At 40.6% G+C, this 26,865-nt stretch overlaps 1 protein-coding gene across 1 annotated transcript in view; it reads right to left on the reverse strand.

Annotated features, from left to right (window-relative positions):
- The window catches only part of radil2b (Ras association and DIL domains 2b), a 32,634-nt gene extending 7,159 nt beyond the window's left edge, over nt 1-25,475 (reverse strand). Inside the window, exons 1-11 of the mRNA XM_084741263.1 lie at nt 24,921-25,475; nt 23,027-23,229; nt 21,339-21,513; nt 18,534-18,766; nt 15,721-16,181; nt 12,556-12,852; nt 12,010-12,423; nt 10,971-11,008; nt 10,670-10,884; nt 9,188-9,300; nt 1,223-1,490 (exon numbers count right to left, since the gene is read on the reverse strand). Coding sequence (XP_084597389.1) covers nt 1,223-1,490; nt 9,188-9,300; nt 10,670-10,884; nt 10,971-11,008; nt 12,010-12,423; nt 12,556-12,852; nt 15,721-16,181; nt 18,534-18,766; nt 21,339-21,513; nt 23,027-23,229; nt 24,921-25,048 — 2,545 coding nt within the window. The 5' untranslated portion in view covers nt 25,049-25,475. The remainder of the gene's footprint in view (nt 1-1,222; nt 1,491-9,187; nt 9,301-10,669; nt 10,885-10,970; nt 11,009-12,009; nt 12,424-12,555; nt 12,853-15,720; nt 16,182-18,533; nt 18,767-21,338; nt 21,514-23,026; nt 23,230-24,920) is intronic.
- Between the last annotated feature and the right edge of the window lie 1,390 nt (nt 25,476-26,865).

Raw genomic sequence — 26,865 nt, forward strand, 5'->3', positions numbered from 1 at the left:
TATTTTGTATTATGTATATTATGTTCAGTGTCAAATTTGCGACTTTTTATTTTTCAGCTATGTTTTCTAAGTAACTTTAAATAACCAAACTAAAGATAAGTGGTAGTGCTTTCAAGTTCCTCCCCAGCACAGCTTATACCTCAGTGCCGTAGACCTCCATCAACATAGCAACAAGTGGCATCGTGGTGGTTGTGAGGTTTACGCTCACCATGTAATTGCAGTGTCATTGGTTTCAGTCTGAAGAAGGTCTTGAAAGATTTATGTCTTCAGACAGAATGAATAGTCCTGTGGCTGAGTACTATATGGTTAGTGAAGCCAGAAAGCAGAGAGACGGACTAAAACATTGCTGGTGTCTTTTATTTAGTTCTTTTCTTTAGTTATCTTTTTCGGTTCTGCAGCAGAAATATTTGTCATTTAAATGCGCTGCATGCGTCAGTCCTCGCAGCTCAGCTGTGTTAGAATTACTGTAGGTTCTGAGGACACTGCTACGCCTCCTGACAGCCACTAGAGGGCAGGGCAGTCACAGTCAAACATGACTGTCTGTTTGTCTTCAGGGTTCACAGAGCTTTACATGAGTAAAATTCAAGCAATTTCAAGGTAACTGAACCAAAAACTTTATCCAAAAAACTCTGTTAGCGTGTACAGTCACTTTATTTATTTTACCAGTTACTGAATGTTTAGATCATTAAGATCAGTTTACATGAGTGATTGTGTCAGTTAAACACCAGATTATGTTGTAAATCAAGTATTTTTCAACAAGCGTGTTCAAATTCAAGTATATTGCTAACCTTGAAATGGTTAAAATTGTATTTATTTTTTATTTTCCAAAAAATGTCAGTACTTTGTACAATCCCTCTGTCTGCTGGTTTTGTCATCACGGTTCATACAGCTTTATAAGAGTAAAATTCAAGCATTTTGAAGGTACATAAACAAGAGAAAAAGCTCCCAGAAAAATTTAAACCAGCATATACTGTCACTTTATTTATTTTTACCAGCTGTTCATATAAACTATGATTGCATGTTTTGATTATGATTATTTAATGCTTTGTGTAAAGAGCTCACTTCATTTCAAATATTAAAAGATTGTCTTCAAGTGTCTTCAAATTCAAGAATATTCCATTTCCAAACTTTCAGTCTGTCTGTCTATCCTCCAGTGATGGTAGGCCTGTATAACCTTCTGTGTACCAGCTAGCTACCACACTCTACACTCCTGCACTGGTACCTCTTTCCATGAGTGAGTTGAAGAGTGATGCGTTGATGAAATAGAAGAGGTAGCCAATAAGCTGTGAGGAAATCTCCGGGTGGAGCCGACAGTCTGACAGCAGTCTCCAGGTGTCGGTGAGAACCTCCACGAGATGCTGGATCTCACCGGGGACTTGCAGTCCACCGCCGCCCAGGACCCGAGCACGCTTGCCAGTCCCCTGCAGATCGGGGCTCCTCTCCCTGAACGGGTTGCAGTCGAGAAGGTGCGGCAGGATGGGGTAGAGGACCTGATAAGACATAATTGGTTGGATAAAGAGTGTGAAAGCGTGCGGCTCAGTATGAGAGTGATTCATCCATGTGGAGCTGGAGATTGTTGACAATTCCTGTGGGTCAGTTTGAGGTTGGAAAAGTTAACGTTGTGCGGTGGATGCTCTGATCGCTGGGGTAAACTAAAGCATGTAACCCTCTAACCCAGATTTCAGACCACCCAAATAGCATGTGCACATCTTTCTCTCTGAGTTTCTCACACTACGACACATCTGATTTAAGATCAGACGGAGAAATCAGCAGAAATTAGAGAAACAGAGGTTGAAACATTTCCTCCTTCTAAGCCAAAGGTCCTCACTGCTCTTCGCAGCGAGCCCGGACAAGGACAGCTTTGTTCGGGCTAATTGTCCACAGACATCCCCCTTCCCCTCCGATCTCACTCTTACACCCACCAAGCTTCCGAGGCCAGCGCCAGCCGTGGATCCACATTCCTAAAAAGCTGAATATGGCTCATGTGGGCTTGGCATGGCGCTGCGACAGGCCTGCTGAGTGAAGAGTTCTGGAGGAATCCACCCCGAGCAGATCATTTTACATTTACTGTAAGGCCCCGCAGCCAGGGCACGCAGGCTGAACATGAACAGTAGAACAGAGCAGCCACGGCTCCCATCGCACATGAGACAATGGAAATGGGTGAACGTGAAGCCAAATAATCTTGTTTCTGGTTGGAAAATATCGCTCAGCGGAGCCAAGCCAGAGAGGATTCATTCATGCTGGGATTACCACATGCATCCATGGCATGTAGTATGCCAGAGTCAAAACTTGTGTATTCTGTGTTGCTCGCTTATTTGTGCATTCATTGCATTTGATGGACAAGTAAACACACAGTCTGCCCACAAGCCTGTTAAAGTGCGTCTGTCCTGGACTCACCAGTGGCGCCTTTTGTTTTCCATCCTGCAGCAATTTCCCTTAAACATCAGATGGAGGAATATGAAATACTCCAAAAATAAACGGATTTACAAACATGTTTGGACTTAGATTTGATTTTACTCTGAACATAGTAGCGTTTGGTGCCACTTTCTGTCTTGTTGGTTTCATCAGAGGATTTTTTTTCCCTTTTTTTTTGCATTTTGAAAATAAAGTCAAAATGTTCTCAAAATAGTCAAAACGGTGAGAAGACAGAAATGTTGAGAGTAAACTTGAACATTCAGTATTAGTGCTAAGCAACAGAGGAAGATTTATTTATGTATTTATTTTAGTGTCTTGACAATAAAGTCAATGTTGAGAATAAAGTTGAAATGATGACAATAAGGTCAAAGTAAAATCAAACCAAATTATGATAATAAGAAGAAATAATATTTGGCATCAGAGTAGGACTTTTTTCCTTTCTTTTTTTTTAATTAAAGAAAAAGTTGAAATGTCAGGAATAAAGTCACCGTCAAGAGTAAAGTCAAACTTTCAGTATCTGTGCCTGGCATCACCTGGGAGCACAACTGGATGAGAGAGTAATAAAGAGTAAAGAGAAAAAGAGAGAGCAACAGTAACCCTGCAGCGAGTCACTGTGAGCCACAGCAACAGCCAGCCGCAGCCGGCAGTTCAACTTTTCAAAACTTGATGCAGGCAACACTCGCTGCAATATTTGAAATGCGAAATGCAAATCTGGTGAGGGCAACACATGTAACCAAACACAAAACGCAGTTTATCTCAAACTAAAGAGTTCACCACTTTTTATAGCCTGAAAGCAAAGACACACACAGTAGCTGCAGCTAACGTTAGCATGCCTGCAGCCAGCGTTGAGTGTAACTCAACCCTTACTGGACAACAAAACTTTAAGTGAGTCACCAACAACTTAACTGACAACTTCAGGTGATTAATTACCTTGTTTTATAAGTTGTTGTTTGAGATAACTGGGCTTTTTTTCCCTTGTCTTGGTTTACATTAACTTAGCATTTTTAATAGCGTTAACCACTGGCTGCCTCTGAAATCCTATAACAACATGCTATTTAGTGCTACTAGTACTACTACTTAGGAAATAGTAAAGTAAGCAAGCACTGCAGGAGGATATCACATAGGAGGGACTTCATGTTGTGTGTTGTGTACAATGCTCTATATAACATGTTGTAACTGCAAATTAAACATTGAGAATTTTAGACTCATATTTTACAACTTAAATTGCTTTTTTTAGAGAGTGAAATACCCAAAAAAAGTTGGGTACCAGTACAAGTCCATTTACCAGTATTGGTACTTTATCAGTTCAAATGAACGGTACCCAACTTTAGTACTAATAATTCAACAGTTTGACATAATTCTTCACATTTTGACTCACTTTCAATATTTCAACTTTATTCTTAAAATGCAAAATTTAAAAATTCTTCCTCTCATTTCATGTGCTTGGCCCTAACACCGTCCTGTATGTACATCTGCCTTGTTTACAACCTGGATCATTCAAACCTCCCCTGCACAAACCTCTACACTGCAGTGAACACTGACATAAATCATCATGTCAGTTCAGTGCAGTGGTGAAGTGAAAGGAGAGATACTGCAGTAAATCATCAGGCCTTATCCAGCTTGACTTGGTGACTTCACCACATTCCTCACAAACTCTGGCCTGTCAGTTCAGAAGAGAAGTGGACGTGAGTTCGCTGTGAAGTGACAGTCATGATGGATGACACGACGCGCCTGGATTAACTGGCAAGAAAAACTCAGACCGTGTCCACACTGGGCCAGTTGAATCTGAAAATGTTGTGCGTCCCTGTGCTGTTTTTGTAGAGCTCCCCATTCACACTGAAAGAACTTAAATAAAAGGAAAAGATCTCTTTTGGTGAGAAAACAACAAAACTCCTCCCTCCATCTTTCCATATTTACCAATACTGTGTTTTCATATACTTTATGGCTTTTGTTCTATATGGTAATGCCAGTCAGTCCACCACTTTGGTCCAGACTGAAATAACTGATGGATTGTCATTAAATTTAAATGAAACATTCATGTGCTGACTCTCTTCTGCCAATCAAATCAATCGTTCTAGGCAACCTGAGTCTGTCGTGCCTGCGACCAGCTGACCACGTCAAGGTGGGTGGCCATTACAGAATGCCTTTCAGTGCAGGAAATTCAACAACCTTTTCCTGATGAAATCAGGAGTGAACTATTACTATACAGTGAACAATGTCAACCCTGAGAGAACATCTACAGGCAATTTTAAAGGGAAAATTTATGTTTACACTGTGGCAAACTGAACCGGACTCAGCAGCTTCTGAGTGAGCACGGCTGAACTGGGACCAGTTTGGCAACAGGGAGTACTGTAGCTGATGTACAACGGCTCTGATCAGGACTCTGACTCGGGAGCGATGAACACGGAGACAGGAGAGATGTGAGGCTGAGAAAAGCGAGAGGGAGGTCAGGCATCAGAGAGGAGGAGAGCCACGGTATTTTCACATCGAACACGGTGAATTAAAGCATTTATTTTCAACCAAACCACAGCTGGTGATTGTTGGAGAGACTATCAAAGACTTTTGGTTGAGCAAGTTCTTCTTAGGGCCTGATTCAATAGGATCCCAAATATTCACTCATTGTCCGTAACCACTTATTCTTGAAGGGTCGCTGGGGGGCTGGAGCCTATCCCAGCTGACACTGGGGGAGAGGTGGGGTACACCCAGTTCACTGCAGGGCTGACACATACAGACAGACAACCATTCATGCTCAGATCAACACCTACGGGCATGTTTTTGAACTGTGAGAGGAGAAAACCCACAAAGACAGGAGAACGACATACAAACTCCACACAGAAAGGGGATTTGAACTCAGGATCTTCTTTCTGTGAGGCAGCAGTGACTACAGGTGGAAAACACTGTGGAGACAGCAGTATTTTGTGTACTTTACAGTTGCTCACCATGAGGAATCTGGACGAGAAATGAAAGTCGATCACACGGAATTCGAGGTGTTAGCGGAAAAAATCTGAATATTACAAAGAGAGACGAGAGAATATCAATGGATGAAAAGATATAAGCTGAAGAACTTTTCAACTTGTCATGGTTTGATTTTTCTTCCTGTTTTATCTCATGTGTTTTATCTTTACATCCTGTCTTTGTCCTTTTCCCGCTCTTTTTGATTTGTTTCACCTGTCCTGTTCACCTGTGTCTTATTAGTTCTTTGTTCCCTATGTTTCTCTGTTTCATGGTCAGTTTGTTGTTGCCCATGTGTGTCATCCTGCCGTCTCCTGTTTTGCCTTCCTGTGTTTGGACCTTGTATCATTTTTCGTGGACTGTTCTTGAGTTTTTCCCTCTTGTGGATTCTTTTGTTTCTTTGGACTCCGAATTTTACTCTCCTGTGTTTTTGTAAGCCTTTGTTCCTTTGTTCACTTTATTAAATACTTTTGAACTGGTTCTCCCTAGTGGTCTGCATTTTGGGTCCTCTATCTCGTTTACTTTGACACTCATGTAACACAACTTTGAAGACAATAGAGTGGAAGTGCTGCTGTACAGATTGTAATTTGGCTGCTTTTTCTAATGACTGAGTGGGGGTTTCCATTTGAAAAGCTCTTCAAATCATCATAATACCTACAGTAATAGAAAAAACCATAATTGCCAGGGGAAGGATACCAAATTACCTCTAATGAGCAAGTTTTATTCGACTCTAGATAAATGAGATATAACATGATTCTGGACCAAACTTTTGTTTAATATGTGTGGATATCCGTAATTTTGGTTTCTTCAAACCATTTTTCTAGAAATTGAAATAAAAGCTTACTTTAATTGAGCTATTATAAGAAGGCAGTTATAAGAAGGTTGTACTAAACCTGGTACCTGCCCATGTCCCGGGGTGCAAATCTGTCAACTCATAAGTTGTCATGACAAGGGAATTCAGACCATAACGCCACATGCTAATTAAACCTCAAATTTAAATGAGATCCTGCAAGTTGAAACAGCATGAGCACACTGTGTTACAATTCTGTATTATTTATGGATTTACTGACAAACCACATCTGGAAGTCATTTGGTTCATCAGGCAGACTTGCTGAGAGAAATAAATGCTGTCTGAGGCAGGTAGTTAGATAACCACATCCTCCTGCTCTGACTGAGCAGAAAATGTGCCGTCTAAAAACTTACAGGACAGCAACTACTGAGGGATTCCTATAGTTTCCTCTTTACAGAGCCAATGTCATATCACTGACGTCCATCCTGTAGGGAAACTGGAAGAGAGGAGACCTCAGAGCAGGAGCATCAAGCACAAAGTCCGTTTGAATCCCAACTGGCAGGACATGTGAGACCTCGGCTTGGCTGCCCGTTGGACCAGCGCTGTGCTAATGCTATCTCTGATGTGGCTCAAAGCTTGACGGGGCTTCCTTTCCCTGGCTCTGGGTCTTGCTGGTTTGGAGCAGGTCAGTGGAAGGGAGGAGAGTCTGACTGGACGTGCAGCTCACCTAACAGAGTTCCAGTTCGGATGTCATTGTATGAACGTAAATAGACCATCTCCTCATTAGAATTTTTTGGAGAGTGTTTTTTATCCACACCCACACAGCTCCACTGGAAATTTGTCTGAAACTTTCCCGGCACAATTCCATGTACTGGGTGTGGTGCTTCAGTGAAACTGAGCACTGTGGTTACAATGAAAGACCATCTACTCTTCTTCCAAGTCAAACTCTGTGAGAGTACAGAATGAGACAAACTTTTCACAATCAAATACAGCATTCAGACTCATGCTATTTATCATCGCAGACAGGGAGCCTTAATTGGCAACATGTGAAAAGACTTCATTACCCAGATATCCTGTGTCATTAAACCTCTCCTCAGACCAAAAATTAATTTTCTTATTGTGGTGGTGATGAGGTAATGCAGGGATGGAGGAAAGTTCACCAGTGTTAAGAGCCACTCCATGGTACTCGACTCACCTCACTTTTGATACCAGGTACTGTTCTCGATTTTGATAGTACCACCTTAATGTAGGCGGGATTTTTAGTTGATCGTCATAGCGATGCTGCGTTAACTGCTGTGGATCACCTTCAATGTGACACAAACGCAGGAACAAAAGAGGATGTTGAAGGGATGATGCTTTTGATTTATCGGGATGTGGTTGCTCAGCAGTTTAAGATGATTCTCCATCAGAGCGGAGACAACAATCGACTGCAGTTGTCTGTCGCACTACCCATGATTCAGTCTGGCCGCTCAGTGATCTGCAGCATATCAGCTCAGCTCACTTGGAACCTCGACCGAGGGGGATGCCAAAAAAAGTTACAGACACCAGGTTATCCATAACTTTTGCCGGTGAAAAGTCAAAAAGAATGGTTCAAAGTGAGTTCCAAGTTGAGCCAAGCCAAGCTGTACGATGCAGTGGAAATTAGGCATTATTGGAATCAAATTAATTTAAAGGAATATTTGTACATTTTATGGCCACTTGGAGGCAGTGGAACAACTTGTACAACCATTATTGACATATTAATTGTTATGGCTAACGTGATTATCTGAGGTGTGGACTCACAAATTTAATGACTTTAGATTCAATTTAACAAAAACATAAAAACTTTATTTTTTTCCCAGGTGTGAAGATTTAAAATTATATTATTTAAAAAGTTTATGCAAGCTTTACTATAAAACAAAATCTGTCTTAAATCTGTCTCTATTTTTCGCAGAAAATTGGGCAGCTTGCCTCAAGCCTACCCACCAGCAAAATTCAGAGGAACAGATGCTGAGCTGAAGATTTAGGCCATGACAAAGATTTTTACAATAAGAGAATGTAAGAATCTCTTAAGGTTTGTAAATCAATCAGACTAACAACTCACATGACTTGATCCCACCCTTAATAATTATATATGGAGCAGACATTAGCCACATCAGCATTTTTTTAGTTGTATTTCTGACCACTGAACACATGTAAATCCAATATTCACTTTTTTTTTTAATCATTGTTTGGTCAACAACTCCTGTCCTGTCTGTGTCTGTAGCTGCGAAATGCTTCAAGCTAGGTGCTAATTTTATTTGTCTGTTGTTTGATGCTGCTGGGGTTTTTTTTGGTAAAAACAGCTGTTTGTTGTGTCTGGTAAAGTGAGTGATGAGAGCAGCTCTGAAGAGTTGAAGTTGAGTCACTTCTGGTTTGGTTTAACAGTGACTGCTCTGACACTACATGTAATCATCTGGTTTATTGTCACAGGTCAGATGAAACCTCGTCTTTCAGTATTTTACACAGGAAAGACTTTGGCTCTTCAACACATCTTCTGCTCCATTCTGTCAGATGAAATATTATAGGATGCAATGTAAAGCTTCCTTGGCCGCACTCGGGAATCCAGGGCTTCATCCTCCCCCAGTACACACACACACACACACACACACACACACACACACACACACACACACACACACACACCCACACACACACACACACACACACAAAGGCCCATGGTGTCCTGTCTCTCTCCCATGTCATAAAGCCCCCAGTGTGGTCTGGTGGTGTGGCTGGTTGCTCTATTAGAAAGCTGTCAGCGTGGTTAACAGGGCTCTTTATTCCAGGGCTGCCTCTGATTATTTTCCTTTCTTAACCTACACATCATCATCATCTGTAAGAGGAACAGAAAGAGCTCCTTTGGCCAAGAAAAGTGCCTTGTTGGGTCAGATCAGGTAGATGTTCTGGAGTACAAATATATTTAAGCCATACTTGACCTTCCTACGAAAGTGCTGGAGCTCTATTTAAATTCTGACTGTGCTACAGCTGTGTGCTTGGTCTTCCTCTCACCTTGGTGATGTAGTACACACACTGCTGGAAGGCGAGCATGATGACCTCCTCCAGGACAGCCATCGTCTCCTCACTGGCTGAACGGACACAGGACAGACGAAGCTCCAACAGTGCTGAAAATCACACACAAACATACGGTGTTTCAATAAATGATACAGGTGAAGTTATGCTCCAGTGACATATTGAATGTATGTTTTAGTTTCACCTTCATACTTTTTGCAAGTGAGATGCTCAGAAATACCTAATATGTCATCAGTTAAATGTCCTTTTTTTCGCAGGTAACATTAAAAAGTGTAATATGTAAGAATCTGTTAGAGCTGGTTAAAATCATACTCCAGTCAAATGGGGGCAGCACAACACCACAGTAAATGCTGACTGTTGCTTACTCTAGCTGCCATTAGCTCAATTAACTGTGCAGCTGGCACAGGGTTCAACAGTAACAATTGCCCTGTGATCTATCAGGGCCCATGTTGGGTCTACTTAAGTCTGGGTTTACTAAGCCTACTCAATCTGCTAATACAGTCCCGACAGAAGTACCAAAAACACAAAAGCCAGCTTGCAGAAAACAAAACAACAACGAAACTCACTCTCATGCAATGAAAACAAAGGAGCAAATAGAAACAGGAGTTTACGTAGTTAGAATATGACACATCTAAGAATGTAATGTACTATGGTGTGTCCCGCCATTTTCCCCCAAAAGCCCACAACTCATCACAGTTCATGGGGACAAAACAAGTTCTGTTAAATTGCCTTTTGTTTTTTAAGTTTACATTTGGGCCACAAAAATGTACTTTGGCTTCCAAATACAAGGGCTTGGTGCTGAAAAATATTAGTGTCTCTCCCCGTAGATCAGAGCATCGGGAGAGTGTTCACATCGCAGGCACAGGAACTTTGGAACTGGGCCCATGTGGGCAAGTGGGCAACAGAACCGGGCTCAAAAGGCTCCTAGTGAACACGGCTGGACTGGGACAGAACACAGCCTCAGAGACCAGCAGAGGACAGTTTGATGACATGAAATATGGTACAGACACGATTTACAGCGGCTAGGACCAGGCTCTGACTCCAGGAATGACGAGGACACGACAAGCGGGGACAGGATGCGCTTGAGACAGTGAGGAGAAAGAGTAGAGCGAGCGGGGGTTACGGTGGGGTCAGCCCCAGGGTACTAGGAGCTAAAACCCATGTTGGATGCTACAGGGACTCACCATTGCCTTTTGAAGTACAAAGTGTTAATATGAGACAAGATGGGCTGTGGCAAGTACAATACACAGATGTCTTTGACATAACATCAAACCATTACTCTTTCATATCTCTGTTTATAGTTTTCATTTATTTTTCAATGTTTTAAACTAAAAATCCTGCTTATTGTACTTTTAAACTCTTAGCTTTCAACCCTCTACATTTTGCAACCGTAAAGCAGGTGACATTCCACTTAAAAAAGATACTTAGTTCAGCTTTAAGTTTTCATACGGTCACACTGACCCAAGTTTTCCACCTCTTCTTCTTGTTCTTCCTTATCTTCCTGTCCCTGTTCTTTTCGGGTTCTCCACTCCAGAATAAGAGGCAGCTGGAACTGGATGAAGTGCAGCAGCTCCAGGCTGTTGGACATCCACACCACCAGCGGGCGCAGTCCTGAAATCACCTCATGCAGGCTGAGAAGCTGGAAGTCCTCTGGGTTTGAGCCTTCACCATCAAGACTGCAATACATGAGAGGAGATCTGCAGTGTGGTCTGTGAACTGTGATATAACCGATTGCTGAAGAGGAACAGTATTATGTGCTTACACTTCAGGCTGAACTGCAGCAAGGTCCTTGGTGTGCTCCTGCATGACAACAAACACAGGCTCCACAATGAGGACATCAAAATGTAGTAATAATATCATAGAAACAACCATCATCTTTACAAAATTACAGATGTTTAGGAGAAAACATAAAGTAAAAAATGACAAGAAGGTAAGAATAACAACTGTGGTATTGAATCAAGATATTTCATAATCTTAGAGACACTGTCTTGTCCCAGGTTTGTTGTGTGTTAGTTAATTTGTGGCCCATCGACAAGCCTGAAGAACAGATGAAAATACTGGACTTCAGGCCTTAAAGGCTTGGTCACACTAGAAAGTGGCACAGCAATAAGTACATGTGCATCACAAACTATGTGGTTCTAGAAACTTGGTGATGTAGTGACTACTCAAAGGACAGGCTCATTTCCATGTCCCCATGGTCCATGGTCCCAAAGTCCCAAGTTCCCATTGTCCTATGTCCCTATATGTTCCCCAGCTCTATATAGCACATAATGGGTTAGGGTTGGGGATTAGCAGAACATAGGGCCCTCTATGGGAGCATAAGACACTGGGAACATAGGACCTTGGGAACTTGGCACCCTGGGAGCAAAAGACCCTAAGAAATGCTTCCTGGTAAACTAGTGCTAGTGTTGAGCTAAACACTAACATGCAAGCAAGCAGTGTACCTGCAGGCACTAAAAAAAACAAAAAAACAATATACACTAGCTCTATTTTCTCTACACTGAGTTGTTAATTTTAGAGATTTCTTTTATTGAGGAAGGGAGAAAAATCTCTCAGGACTAACAAGCTGGCTGACAGTTATTTAAATAACAGGGCATGCTAATTGTCAGTTACTAGTAAACGTAACTCTGTAAGTTCATATTTAAACATTGCATTTCCAAAATAACAGGCTGACAGAACAAGAACATGGCATCGCCCTTTGCACCCACTGAATTTCAGCAGATCCAGGACAGTTCTAGTGTGAAAGGGAAATCCTAAAATACAAGCAGATCTCCCAATTTATGTTTCTTCCCACAACTCACCCACATGGCACTCTGAACTCCACTTGCAATAAGCAACAGCAGCCTACGCAGGTCTGAGGTATGAAGACACGTGGATGAATATTGAATACACAGGCACAGCAAAAATGCAGCAGTCAGCGGTGGTTTGTCTTTGACGCTGCTACTTCCTGTTGCAACGATCTCCTTGACAATACAATTCTCATCCTCAGTCTCGTATTTCAGAATCATGCCGCGTCCCTCAGGTGATTTTAAAAAGGGTGGGCCTCTGTTTTGGGACAGTTTGCTGCTTGAGTCCTGGAGGTCCGTGCAGGTTGTGATGCAGGTGTTACAGAAGATCATTTCTCCAGTATGGTTTGTTGCAGCAGCAGAAGTGGTTTGACCCAGCATCCAGGGGACAGCAGTCATGCTGGACTCAGGAGCAGCATTGTTCATGTCCTTTACATCCAAGAAAGAAACAAGAATCATAAAACATGACTTATAAGTATTTTTATGTTTAAAACCAAGGGACAAGGAACAAAGATCTCACTCTGTTGTCACCTTACTGTTACTCCTGTATGTCACTCTTACCTTGTATGCCAGAGCTAAGGGATCCTTGAAAAGAAACAGGTAGCGCTGTCCCAACCCGATGACATCACCAGGGTTGAGTTGCACTTCTTTTGCCAGCGCTTCACCATTCCTCGTGACCATGCTGTTCTGACAAGGGCAGAGCATGGTGGGGCTGCCAACACTGTTGCGATGGAAACAGCAGTGTCTCGGAAAGATGTCATCAGCAAAGAGAGGGACATCGGGCTTTGACCCATCTTCATGATCACTTTGTCGACCAAAGACAACGTTTTGCCCAGCGAGTAGGTAGATGACGAAATCCTAAGTGCAGAGAAAAATGACAAGTAAGCAAATGATCTACAACAATGGAGTGGATATTTTCAAACTCATTGTGTTCAGTACTGTAACCTCTTTTGATTCTCTATTGATATGTTCTTGAATGTGGTATTCTTGTCTTTGTCTTTGCTTTTACTATTTAACCACCTTACATCTCCTCTGTTTTCCTTCAGTTCCAAACAAACGGTGGTGTAAAGCAACCAAGTAGCCTACATTCTAGAATTGGGCGATATTTTAAAATTTTCCAAATGATCATCGTCAGCCCATCCATCTGCGATTGGCGATATCTTCGCCCCCTCTCCCACCTCCTCCCGTTCTGTCCAGTCTAATATACTAATATAAAGTATGTAATAATAAACCTTTTAAAAAGTGCAAACTTGCACAATGAGTTCTTACTTTTGCTTTTATTTTCACTTTTGATTCTCACGTAAATTGTGAAATGCATGACTTTTACTTGTAATGAAATGTTTTTGAATTGTGGTATTGATACTTGACTTAAAGGTGGAATAAGTGATTCTGGAGAAAGATAGTTGATTGCTGAGTAAGCAACTGTCTATGTCCAGAACTGCTTACTCCACCTTTAATCAAAAGAGCAACTCTGCCACCACTGCAAATGATTCAGTGAGTTGTTGGTGTATCACTTGTTGTGCATCATGTATTACAAAACTTAAACTGAAGGTGAATCGCTATTTTCTTACATCAGTCTGTGACAAAGTAGGAAATTAGAGATTTATTACTTCCACCAGCAGCTACATAACAACAGTCTCTCAGTGAAAGCAGACTGATCATGTGGAGGTATTAGAATAATAGTCTTGATCCGAGCCTGATTAGGCAAACAATGTTTTATTAACCACCGTGAGTGGCAGCACAATGTGCAGGGATTATTATGTTTGACATTGCCCTTGTGATGCCTGTCTTTTCCAACGCGACAGATTTAACCAGCTGAATTAATTCACAGATAAACTCCCTAAACCTTGCTCATAATAGTATTTCTCGTGGTAGATGATTATTCTCTTATAAAGGGCCTTTTGGGAAAACAACTGTGACGCAGAGTCAGAACCACAGCAGTGTGTGAGGATTAGCCTCTGTGTGTGGCTGTGCCACAGTTAAAACCATGTGTAATCAGCCAGGAAGCAGTGCCAGGGCTGTCTTTTTCTGTTTCCTGATCAGTGTTTTGACACACACCGTTTTTCTACCTACAGTTCACTGACCCGCCACACAATGAGTCTCCCCTCTGTCTGTTTACACTGAGAAAACATGGTGTCAAAGCCACAGTTCTGAAGAATTTTACAATGAGTAAAGGGTAGAACACAGTAGTTAATCCACTGATCAGATTGAATGTAACAGAATGCACATGTGAATATTTTGTAAAGATCTGTAAAATCAGTCAGCATGGGAGTGATCTGTGTGAGACGATGATCCATGTAGAAGACATGCAGTATTGCAGGGCAGAGCTAGTTAGGCCTGTGAGTATGACACAGGAAAATGTAAGATAACAGTTTCAGTATTTGAGCATGTCCTGGTTTGGTCACTCAGCTTACCTTTTTGTTTTTTCACAATGTAACAAGAGAAAAGGCTTTTAGAATGAGAACTATCTGATGTGTTTGGCAAAAAAAAAATAATTGGCCAGGGTTGTCGGAGTCTGAACTTTCTAAATCTGATAAAGAGCAAGACAGAGCTTTTAATGTTGGCCATTAGCATTAACTGTGATAGCATCCAGGAGTGGCTACTACACAGTGGGAAAGCACTCGGCAACAAATTATGCTGTTCCTTGATCCTCGACCTTGGAAGTAACGCTCAGTTGCCATTGTAACACACGAAAACAGCTGCATGACCGCTCGCTAGGGCCTGCTAAAGGGCCTGGCTTTTTACCTGAATGGATAACACAGCTGCGTGTGTTACGAGGGATCCCCAGATTGATTCCCAGGCTAGATGACCCTTGGCTCTTTGGTGGGCTCCAACCAAGCTCAGACGTTACACTACTGTAGGTAGTACGCTAGTTAGCAGGCCTTGCTAATAGTTGAAGGTTATGTTTGAGCAGATGAACACACTGTTTAGCCCTATACTTTGGGTGTTTTTGGTTTTGGGAAAGGTTACAGACCCATACAAAGTTTATTGTTTCCACCTAGTTTTAGCAAAGAAAGCTGGGAGATTGTCTGCTTCTAGAGCTCTGATTTCTGGTGAGGGATCTGTGCTTACACCGTGGGCAACAGAGCCAGGCTTAGCCGTCTCTCATTGAACACAGTTGGACCAGGACCGAACACAGCTTCCAAGAGCCATCGGTTCACCATGTCAGTGTCACGTTTTTAAAAGTACACATGCTCTCCCTCTGCAGTCAGGTTAGTAGTATATGCATACTGTCACATGTTACTATACATGTCTGGTTAGACTTTAAAAATGAAGCTCGCTGAGTAACAGTTCAGGCGATGGTCACAGTTTGGGTTGATTTTGGCAACTAAAAAGAATTACTTCTTAATATCAATCAACACTGACTGTTTGCCTCATACAGGAACTGAACCCTGGTGCCCTGTGGCAAAGTTTTGTGTTTTACCCACCCTTTGTTCCTCCTTTGGCAGCAGCAAATTCAGTACAATACTTCATTGTTACAATTTAGAAGAAAGCACATCCCCATATTTGCTGAGTCCAAACACCATTGATTAAATCTGTTATCTTGAGCTTCTACATCAGAGGCACATATAACAGAAATCAAAGCTCTGTGATTGGATGTTTCTTGCAGGTTTGTGTGGACACAGGGTTGTACCTACAACTCTCTATGAAAGACCAAAGTATTTCTAACACAGTTCTTAATCAGAGTGATGATTTAACCAGACTGTGTGTGTGTGAATGAGATACCTGTGTGAGGCTGCAGCCCTGCAGCAGCAGCAGGTACGGACAGTCGTGAGGAGGGTGAATGGAGTACTGTGTGGTGTTATCGTCGCTGCTCTCCGTCTCCTCCCTCTCTGACTCCTCTCCTTCCCGCTCGCCCCTCGCCCGCGGCGGACAGAGGGTCTCTGTTTTGGCCTGCGACTCGCCGTCCCCCTCGGAGGGAACCGCGAGGCTGTGAATGTGACTCTGTTCTTGGGTTGGTTTGGGGCGCTCGTGAGTCTGCACTGAAATCTGATTCAGGCTCTCGCTCCGATCCTGATGGCATTTATCATTATCTGTGTCCTGTCTGGTCTCTGTCTCAGAATCTAAGAGGTCCATCTCACTTTTGCTCCTCCAGAGTTTGTGGCTGCGCCCCATGGTCCTCTCGAGGAGGGTGGAGGTCACTCTGGAGCGGCTCTTCTGCAGCTTTCGGGCCTGAGCATTGATACCTAACAGGGTATGAACCAAAAAAAATAACACTGTTGGGAATTACATTGAACTCTGCTTTTAAAATATGTGCAAATTGAACTGTTATAAAAAGACTGATCAAAATATCGGTCAGCTGATATTGTCAGCGCAATATTGGCCAATCACAGCTATATCTGTCTATAACGGTACCAGCATGTATGTTATCCCATATATAAAAACTTTTTTGTGATACAACATAATGCAGGTTGTTTTTATTTATATATTCTGTTAGCCTGACCAATATGTCAGTCAACTGATATTATCACCCTGATACTGATTCATCACAGCTATACTTGTCTATATCGGTACTGGCATGCATTTTATCCAATACTGACAGATATAAAGACTTTTTTTGTTACATAACATAATGCAGATTGTTTTCATTTTTTGTTTTTATTTTTTTTAGTTAGAGCCTGATTAATATATCGGTTGATCAATTTTAACAGCCTGATGTCAGCCCATCACAGCTATATCTGTCTATGAAAACTTTTTTTTTTGTTACATAACATAATGCAAGTTGTTTTGTTGTCGTTGTTGTTGTTGTTGTTGTCATTGTTGTTGTTTTTATTTATTTTGTTTGAGCCTGACCAATATATCAGTTGATCAGTATTAACAGCTGGATATTGGTTCATCACAGCTATATCGATCTATGACTTTCTTCTTATATAACATAATGCAGATTGTTTTTATTTTTGTTTTTTAGCTAAAGCATGAAGATATTGATCAATCAATATTAATGGCCTGATATTAGCCCATCACAGCTATGAAAACTAACTATGAAAACTTTTTTGTTACATAACATAATCCACATCATTTTTATTTTATTTTTATAATCTATTTTTTTTTTTCTTTGGTCAGTGCATGACCAATATATGGGTTGATACTATCGGCCCGATATTGGCTAATTGCAGCTATATCGGTCTATGAAAACTTTTTTATTTACATAACATAATGCAGCTTGTTTTCATTTTTATTTTATTTATTTATTCATTCATTTTTTGTTAGAGCCCAACGATATATTGGTTAACTAATATTATCAGCGTGATATTGGCCTATCACAGCTACTGTATATCTGTATATCTGTATATCAGCCTATGAAACCTTTGCATCAACCTGTGCAGGTTGTTTTTATTTCGTTAGCTTTATTGTAGGCAGTATTTTCTGTATATTTGATCCTTTTTCTTATTTCAGATTTAAAGATTCTGCCTCCATTACATGTATTTGTTAGGCGCTTTTGAGGGATCAGTCCAAAAATGTTTTTGAATATATTCCATATTCTGTATATTATGCTCTATATAAATATTGTTTTAGTTTTATAGGCAGTATTTTATTTATTTGATCATTTTTCTCAATTCAAGCTAATATAAACTTAATACCACATACTTAATACATACATAATACATACATTCATTGTTAATACATGCTCTAATATAAATACATTAAGCACAGGGGTAATGGAATTTAGTGATAGGGCAACACCCATTTTTTTTCCTGCAGCAAGGTGAGAAGTGTGTGTGAGCCTGTATATGTTCAGTCATTTGTACATGGTGTGTTTATGCCAGAGTCAACACGGAGAAGCCCCACACAGGAAACAGACCTCAGTGGAAAGAAAGACAGAGCTCATGGAAATGAAAAAAAAAAAAAAAGTTCACCCACGGAGCAGGCAGGCATCCACAAGCTGACACTGATAGAAGGCTATCACAAGCTGCGTCATTCATAAAAGCAAAATACAAAACAGGACGCACTCTTTACACCACGACCACAGCTGTGTCAACCACAGCTCGAGACTCCAGTAGAAATGACAGAAAGTGGTCCACCCTGCACATTTACGGTGCCATAAAGTGTTTGTGTCCAACATTTATGGAAAGTTCTGGGTATTTTTTGCTTCATCATGCTTTGTGAATATAAGTGGATACAATATTTTGCTCTATAAAGCTTTTATAGTGTTATGTTAAAACAATTAAGTGTTAAAGAGAGGGTGTGTCAGTGGAAGAAGTTTAATTAAATCACAGGGTGTCTGCAGTGTTCATTAAATTTAAAGTTTCTTTCAAGAATAAAAGTCCAAATTTGTAACAGAAATTGAAAAGAAAAGAAAACAAGAAATTGTAGACCTATTAAAATATAGTTTGGTCTGTGTGGCTTGGCTGATTTTCACTGGAAAAACAGCGTGCCAACAAACCACATTTTCACTGTGAGAACTCTAAAACTGGTTTTAATACTGGCAATGTTTCATTTAATGGTAAAATCTTCGACTCCAGGACATGCAGACACCCTGAGTTAGGATGTGGCACACTGTGAAATGTGCACCCCGAGGCCACAGTCAGACACTGTACCGGCTGTAATGGTGTCTTTGTCTTTGGATGTCTTCTCCTCTACCAAGCTTCTCCTCTGGATTTCGAACCGTCTCGCCAGCCCTTCTCTGGGTTTCCATAGTGACTGCAGGAGGAGGGGCTTCTCATTGTCGCCCACGACTCGAAACCCTTCTGTCCTCCACTGATGGTTACCAGTGGAGCCGATGGTGTCACAGAGAACGAAGGACTCTGCCTCCTCCTTGCCCAGGCCATACCTGGAAGACACACTCAGTTTACATTTTATCATTATGCTCATAAAAACTTTTGGAAACTTCTGGTCTCTATTCTGCTTAAATCACCTATGTGTAAGATTTGAACATTTCAGACCATGGCAACTCCTAGTGGTCCTATCAGAAGACACTGTAGTAGACAGCAATGGACGCCGTACCATCATCCCTGAGGCGTCCAACCCAGTGATATTGCAGCCTGGTATCTATCACCCCAAAGTGTGTTATAAACAAGCCAGAACATCACATACGTTTCACTTTTCAGGCAAGGAAAAGAGTGACGCTGACTCACTTTAGCTTGTTACTGTGGTCAAGTTAGCAATAATCAAAACTGGAGTTTACTTTGATGGAAGGTTTTTGAAGAAAATTTTCTTATGCGATAGTTCACCAAAAAATTAAAATTCACTCAAGCTTCACTGGTACACAGGCTCTGGTCCAAGTGAGATATACAAGTACCACTTCAGGTGTGTGCACGCGGCTCCGGTCTGAGAGGCTGCAGTTGACATCTAGGCTAAAAACATGGTGTAAATGGCGTCTTTTTGGGTCAGATTTTAATGTCGCAGCGTACGGACACTTGGATTACACCACGCGAGCAGCATGGAGACATTTTGTTGTTGTTGTTTTTGTTTATTTTTTACATTTTAAAACTGGTCACCATTCACTTCAATTGTACTGTGTGTTTTGTGAACCTCACATCAGCACAGGGGTCAGTAGATATTGAGTGAATTTTCGTTCTATCATTCTATCGTTCTGTACTGATATAGTAAATAAAAAATACTGTTATGACTTTTTGTAAAATTGTATATACAGTAACAATGTATGGTTGTCACAAAATCCCAGGGCACACCTTAACTTTCCTGAACTTTAGCAGACTTTATTTAGGAACCACTGCTCTAGCAGAGCGGCATGCTGTAGCGTGACACTAGGCTGGATTTCTGACTGGATCACTTGAAAGCAGCACAGACAAAACCAATTCTCTCCAACATTGTCTCATTTTTGTGTGATTATTTTTAGTTAAATGAAAGCAGCTATTCTTACATAACAATTCAAGTCATAGGGGCTGCAAAGTCAGACTAAGTAATTCTGAAAGAAAAATAAACACATTTTTCTTCTCACAAGCTGGAAAACACACCCTTGTTCAATTGAATACACTCAGTGTTTTATTGTTACAGTCTTACTTGGTCTTTTGACCAACAGCTAACGTATTCATGCTTTTGATATACAGTATAGATTGATATATTTGCACTTCCAGAAACATTAGCATGCTAAGTACAATATTCACTCTATTTTTTAGGTCTCAACCAACTTGAGGAAACGTCTGGCTCTTTAGCACCTGTATTCTCCACTTTGTTAGCCAGCTAGTCCTTAGCTTTGTCTGTCTGCTCTCTGATGCTAGGCAGGTAGGGTTTATCAGAGTTTCGCGAACAAAAAAGAGCCGCCTGCTGCAGCTGGAAGTGAGAGTGACAAGAGTGAACCAAAAGAGAGTATAAAGATGTTGGCTATAAAAACAAATGAAAGAGCCCCAAAACATGAAAACACTCCAAAGCTTTGATCCATCATACTTCATCAGTCTTGAAGTATTGACTTGATCAGCTTTAATTTAAAATACTTCAATGTGCAAACATTTAGATCTGCTGACTCATAGAGGGTTGTTTTTAGCTGTTTCCTCAAACTAATCAGTAGCACCTTATCATGGATATTCCATTAATCCTGCATACAAGAGCTGAACTTATCAATCATTTATCATTACCTCTGCCAAGTCCAATAGACCTATCTTGCAATGTGAAAGTCTAAAATGATTTGTGTATCCATCCAGTGATTTGGATCCACTCCAAAATTTAATGGGTTATTCATAGACCAGTGCTACACCCTTTTACCACATTTCATGAAAACTGGGCTAGTAGTATTTCCGAAATTTTGCTGACAACCAGACAGACGGACAAATAAAACCCCCATGGCTGAGGTAATAGAAGATCTAGAAACAATATAGCTAAATGTCACTGCCACAGTGTAAATTTTCACTGAGGGAAAAGAAAAGTGATTTACTCTTTCCTCTACAAGCTGAATACCATGTGTATTAATCATTCCATTATGTTTTGGCTGAAACGTAAGCAAAGACTGACCGACATTCACTCTCCGGAGAGGCTGCCTCACAGCCCGGCCCGACACTGGCTGTCTTTCACACAAGTCTGTGGTTTTCTCTAGACCTTTTCATAACTACTAAATGAACCTTTTGGCACACTCGCACACTGTGTGCACTGTACTGGAGTTATAATAAACAGAACAATGGGTCAAGTCGATTTTGTTCATCTGAAATATACTAATCACAACAACATGATCACGCTCTCCTTTCATCAGCCGCCAAAGTTTTGTCCATCCAGGACTGTTCTGATCATTTTTATATACAAATGATGTAGCACAAAGGTATACTACGGCAGAGGAAGCATGTGGATGGACATAATATAACTCACCCTGTGCACAAGGACCCACATGCAAAGCAGACACATATGGCAGGCAGACTCACACACACGTGTCGTGCACAGATAACACATGGCCTTACCGTTCAAGGGCCTCTTTGACTAACTCTTTTGCACTCGAGTGTGTGGTGGCCAGGACGCTCTTGTAGTGCGCTCCTTCACAGATTTCATTCCCAAAGATCTTTAGGATTCCTGGAGCGGTTATCTGATTGGACAGCTCAGATGGGTCGGCCGCTCGTAAAACATCTGCAGAGATCACTGCGTGACAACAAAGGAAAGCGGCTTTAATGCTGCGTCTCAGTTGTGGTTCATTAGCACTGATGTCAGATAGACATTTACTATGAACCCAGTAGGAAGGACAATCTGTATATAACAGAAATACTTATATAATTTATTCACTATATGTCGATCTTCATAGTGCACTATTTTGGCAGTTTGTATATAATAAACCAAATGATTTGTACTAACAAGAAATGACAAAATACATGTGCTGACCAGTATCAGTATTAACATTTCTCTTACGGAGTTACGTAATTCAAAACTACATTTAAAAATCTGGCCATTTAAATATGTATACTGGTATTTGTGTGCATACTCTGTAAAATCAATATTCCAGTGTAACTATAAAATATAGTCAAGCTATAATTAGAATTAGTGCACAGTTATGCATTTGGAAAACAGGTAAAGCTGATATTTGCCTCCCTCTTACTTCAACACAATATAAAATGCAGTGTTGTTGACTGCCACTTGTTTCACCAACAGTTTTGTTAGTGTACCATGATTACAGACCCCTCCGGCAACTGTGTAATGCCCTTAAATTATCTTCTTAATGTTATGGGACTCATAAGAGACTTAGTTTGAAAAAAAGAATGGTCAGAATTGAAGCAGCAAAGACAGAAGTGTTATTGCTCTGGTTCAAGCTCTGGAATAGGTTGATCCTATGTTTCCCATAATGCAACATACAGCATTTTTTGTTAGACCTTCCCTGCTTGTTATACAGCCATGTCTGTCTTGCCATGTCCCCACCAAATAATACAGGCTTTTTGTTATAAATAGGCATACGGGTGGGTTGCACGACAAGGATTAAATCATGGCTTAACTTAATAAACTTTAAAACTATGTTAAAATTAAGAAAAGATTAAACTGAGACCTCTCTTTTAAACTTTAAATTAAGTTCTGCTCTAAACCTAGATTACATTAAATCGATTTAAGTTTTACAATGGCTGCCTTTTTGAGATAGGTTGAGAAAAAAAAGTCAGATTCCACAAAGAAAGAGTCTTCAACCCAACTGACTTTTATGATGCATCTCTGTTTTTTCACTACTGTATCTATTAAAACAGCAGTGTCTTTTTTCCTTACTGTGCTGTTGTCCGTTTTTTAAGCTTCTAGTATTTGCCCATATCCATTAATTCAGCCAACAAGTTTTTCTCACGGGAAGAGAAATTATATCTTTTCTTCTCTAATTTTTTAGCTAATGTTATCTAGCAAAGAATCTAATATTTTGTAGCTAGCTAGCAAACAATGCAACATTTTGTTAAGGAATCAAGAGCAGCCAAAAGGTCTTTTGTTTTCTTTATACTTTAAACGTCACAACACCACTCACATTTATTTTTTTATTATTTCTTTTTAATTTGGGTAAGCAAGTATCTCCATACTGGGCCATGATGCTCAACCTCAGTCTGCTCCTTACGATGAGTCTAAGAGATCAAATTTCACTATTGTGTATGATTAAGTAAATTATCAATTAAGTTTATTCTTCTTCTTGACGTACCGCTTCCCTTCCTGGCTTGGAGGGACAGTGAGGACCTGATACCTGCTGTCAGCGCCATGGAGCCTGAGCTGGAGGCGGGGCCACGGAGGAAGACACCCGAGAGGCGGTTGGTATGGCGACGGATGCGGCTCTTGCTGGGCTGTCTGACGGCCACGCCCTCTGCCGACCTGCTGGTGGTGGAGCTGCCAGTGGACGAGGCTGATCTGATGACCAGAGGAGAGGGATGAGAGTCCTTGATATCCTGTAGAAGTGTCCTTAAGCAAGACACTGAATCTTTACCTACTGTTAGGTACCTTTGGTTCTAACTTTGCTTCTTGTGGAAGGAAGGTCAGAGGATTCCCAATGGGGCTGAACAGAGTCTCTCACCATCACATTAAGAGATGGGAGAAAGAAAGAAACGTTGTTCTAAAAGGAGATAAATGAAGGAGTTGGTTCCCAGGGCTCAGTGTACCTAATTGTGGTTATTTGAACTAATATTGCAATTGCAATATGATTTGCAACTTTAGAGGAAATTATAATTTTTACACAATTATTCCCATTTTCACTGAAAAATATATTTATATTTTTTTGCAGGGATCTGTACTAAATGAATGTTTTCTTAAGTCTCTATAAGGTGTAGGATAAGATTCTCTGCAAATGGTATGCTGACACACATTTTGTCTTTGGCAAATATTGCACCTCTTGTTATTGATATTTTTCCCTGCCACTGTTGCTAAGTGCTTGCTCATGTTAGGAAGTGTTGGGTCTCTGTAAATAATACTACAAAGAGTACAGTCTAGACCTGCTCTATGTGTAAAGTTCCCTGAGAAAACTTCTGTTGATTTGCAGCTACATAAAAAATGACTTGACTTGTACAAGAGGGAAAACCAGAAGCTAGAGGAACAAAATTAAGAACTTAGATAAATGAATTCTCTCTAAATAATATTACAGAGTAATTCTGTTATACTTTGGTACTATATAAATAAAATTAGCTTAACTTGACTTGTACACGAGGGAAAAATAGAACATAGAAAAACAGAATTAAGAACTAAGCAAAGTTTTTCCTCACCACTGTCACCCAGTGCTTGCTCATGATGGGAATTGCTGGGTGTCTGTAAATACTATTATAAGAAGTACAGTCTAAACCTGCTCTATATAAGAAGTGAGATAACTTTTGATATTAGTTGACTTGACTTTTACAATAGGGAAAAACAGAAGATAGAAGAAGAAAATGAAGAAAGTCATAAATAAAAGGTAAATATGATGGTAACACGAAAAACAGGCATTTGCTGAAGGGAAAAAAGTAGCACAGGTAGCAGAAAAATGTGCCCAAAACATTCTTCATGTAGACAACACATAAGGATCGCTCCCATAAACTCACATCACAAAGTATTATCACCATGCTACAATGCAGCACATACATACGTGTCTGTCCTCAGTCTCCGTCACCATGCCTCCCTCAGCTCCCTCAGTACATTAATGAAATAATGAAGTGTTGTTTTACTGCTGACCAAGCCTATAAGCCTCTTATCATCACTACGGTTCAAAGGTCTCTGCAGTTACGCCATCACTTGGATATTAAAGATTTCTGATGAATAACAATTGTGCAAAAGTATTTTTTATTTTTCAGCTGTGTGGTTTGTTAAAAATATGTTATTTAGAAAATATGACTTTAAAGTTAGATTTTTACCTGTGCTTTTAATTCTATTAAATAAGTCTCCCACAATTAACACACTTAACTGTATGAGAGAACATACACTGAGTGTTTCTCAATTAATATGTAAGAGCATGAGAAGAAAATTACTCACTCTATAAATGAGAAGCAAGAATAAAGTCACAGAAGACAGAGTAATCATCCAAACTGTCATAGAATTCATTTGTGCAAAGTGTTTGTGGCCCAGTGGTTCATACTCACTTCTGAGAGCCATCACTTGTCTTCCTTCCCAACTTGACAAAACGTCTTTTGGGTGAAGCTGCAGGTAGAACCGGGGGTCTCGGTGGGAGAGAGCGCAACTCCTCAGAGGAAAGTTTCATGTGATTCATTCCTGTCTGATCCACTTGGCTACTCGCGCTTAGATAATGTTAAATCAGGACAAAGCCTTCCTATCATGTCCCACCAGCCTGTGATGCTTCATTCCTGGGATGTTTCATCCGCGACCAGCGGCGCAAAGCCATTCAGCTGCTGCTTCATTTTACGCACTCCGGAACAGGCGCTGCAGATGTTTCCAGCCCTCATCCAGCTGTTGGGAATGCTGCAGCCTGGCTGCTCTGTCCAACGACGACGGCTCGACTTGCAGTTTACTTCACACTGTTTCTGACACGCTGACACATCACATGAGTAAGATATAATTGGCTAATAACAGGTCAGAAGGTGGTCAGATCTGAACACTGTTTATATTGTATAGCATAATGTATGGCGCATGCTGCAGGATGAGGCAGCTTGTTTCAAATTCAGAACGAACCCGCTCTCCAGATGTGCTTCGACAGCGCAAATGCTTGGAGATGCCAAGTGCGCACACCCGCCCACCCATACTAAAACTTTCAAAATAAAATCCCCGCAGAAAAAGCGCGCCTCAGACCTTTCTGTTGTTTTTAAAGAATCTCTCGGCAGTGCTCTAGTTGAGGAAGACTCCTTGATTGAATCTGTAGACTTTCTGCACCTCTTGTCAAATCAAATGTAACGGTTCTCCTGTTCTTCCTGAACCGAATGAACCAAAGGAGCAAACATTACCGCGTCTATGACTCCATCTTCTGGCTGCGCACAGATCACAGATTTCTGTAGCAGTTGAGAAACTAGAACATCGTTGTTTTACATAATTTTATTACACTTTAAAAGTCGTACAGGAATTTTGTGGAATTAACTATTTTTTCTCATTAACTTAATGTGAATGTACAAGCTTAATTTATTCAAGTTATTGAAACCTAAAATGTCATGTGGTTACTGTCAGAACACAGTAGTTCCTACATGAAAGTGCTCACAACAAGGTCTGTGGATTGACTTGAATTACCAGGTCATGATTTCTGGAAACAGACTTTGCTGTTGAGATTTAAAAAAAAATTGTGGGGCTATTTGAGCACCACAAGCCAAGTACCATTTACTCCCATTATATTGGAGAGAAGGCAGACGTCTCTATGGCTGATATCTCCAAAACTCTGCAACTCACACCGAAAAAGGTCTAGGTGGGTAAATAACACTACAGGCTAGGGGGGATATGTGTAATTTTGATTTGGGGTGAAATGTCCCTTTAAATTCTAAGCAGATTTCCCAGTATGGATTTTACGATTGTTAAAACCTCTAGTGAGACCCCTCTATTTTACAGTTTGAAAAATATGTCAGACACTCTCTGTATCGCATTTACACTTTAAAGGGATAGTTCACCTAAAAATTAAAATTCAGTCATTTTCTACTCACCCTCATGCCAGTCGAAGGTCAGGTTTATTTTGTTAGCCCGCAAATCACTGCTGGATTTGTTTCAAATTGTAGTTGCAATAGTATAGAACTCAGGCTGCAGTCTACCCATAGAAATTAGAACAAGGCATCTAATTATTATAGTTTAAGAACAATGACCCATCCAAAAAAAAAAAAAAAAAAAACTTGCCCTGGGTTACACCGGGGCCAATGGGTGGCGTGTGGGGGGTATATAGACTGTGCAGGCCTATTTGAGTGATTCCAATTACCAGCTCAGTAATACGTGTGTTAAAAGAAAAATAAAATAAGAATAAGAAAAAACTAATGTGAAATGCAAAGTGTCACTCCAAGAGACACATACTGAACATGATGGGATGAAAAAAATGACCACAGAGAGATGTAAGATGAGATGAAAACAACAATGAAGAGACATAGAATGACCACAAGGACA

This window comes from Lutjanus erythropterus, chromosome 17, assembly GCF_056507025.1.
Source record: "Lutjanus erythropterus isolate fLutEry1 chromosome 17, fLutEry1.hap2, whole genome shotgun sequence".
Classification (NCBI taxonomy): domain Eukaryota; kingdom Metazoa; phylum Chordata; class Actinopteri; order Lutjaniformes; family Lutjanidae; genus Lutjanus; species Lutjanus erythropterus.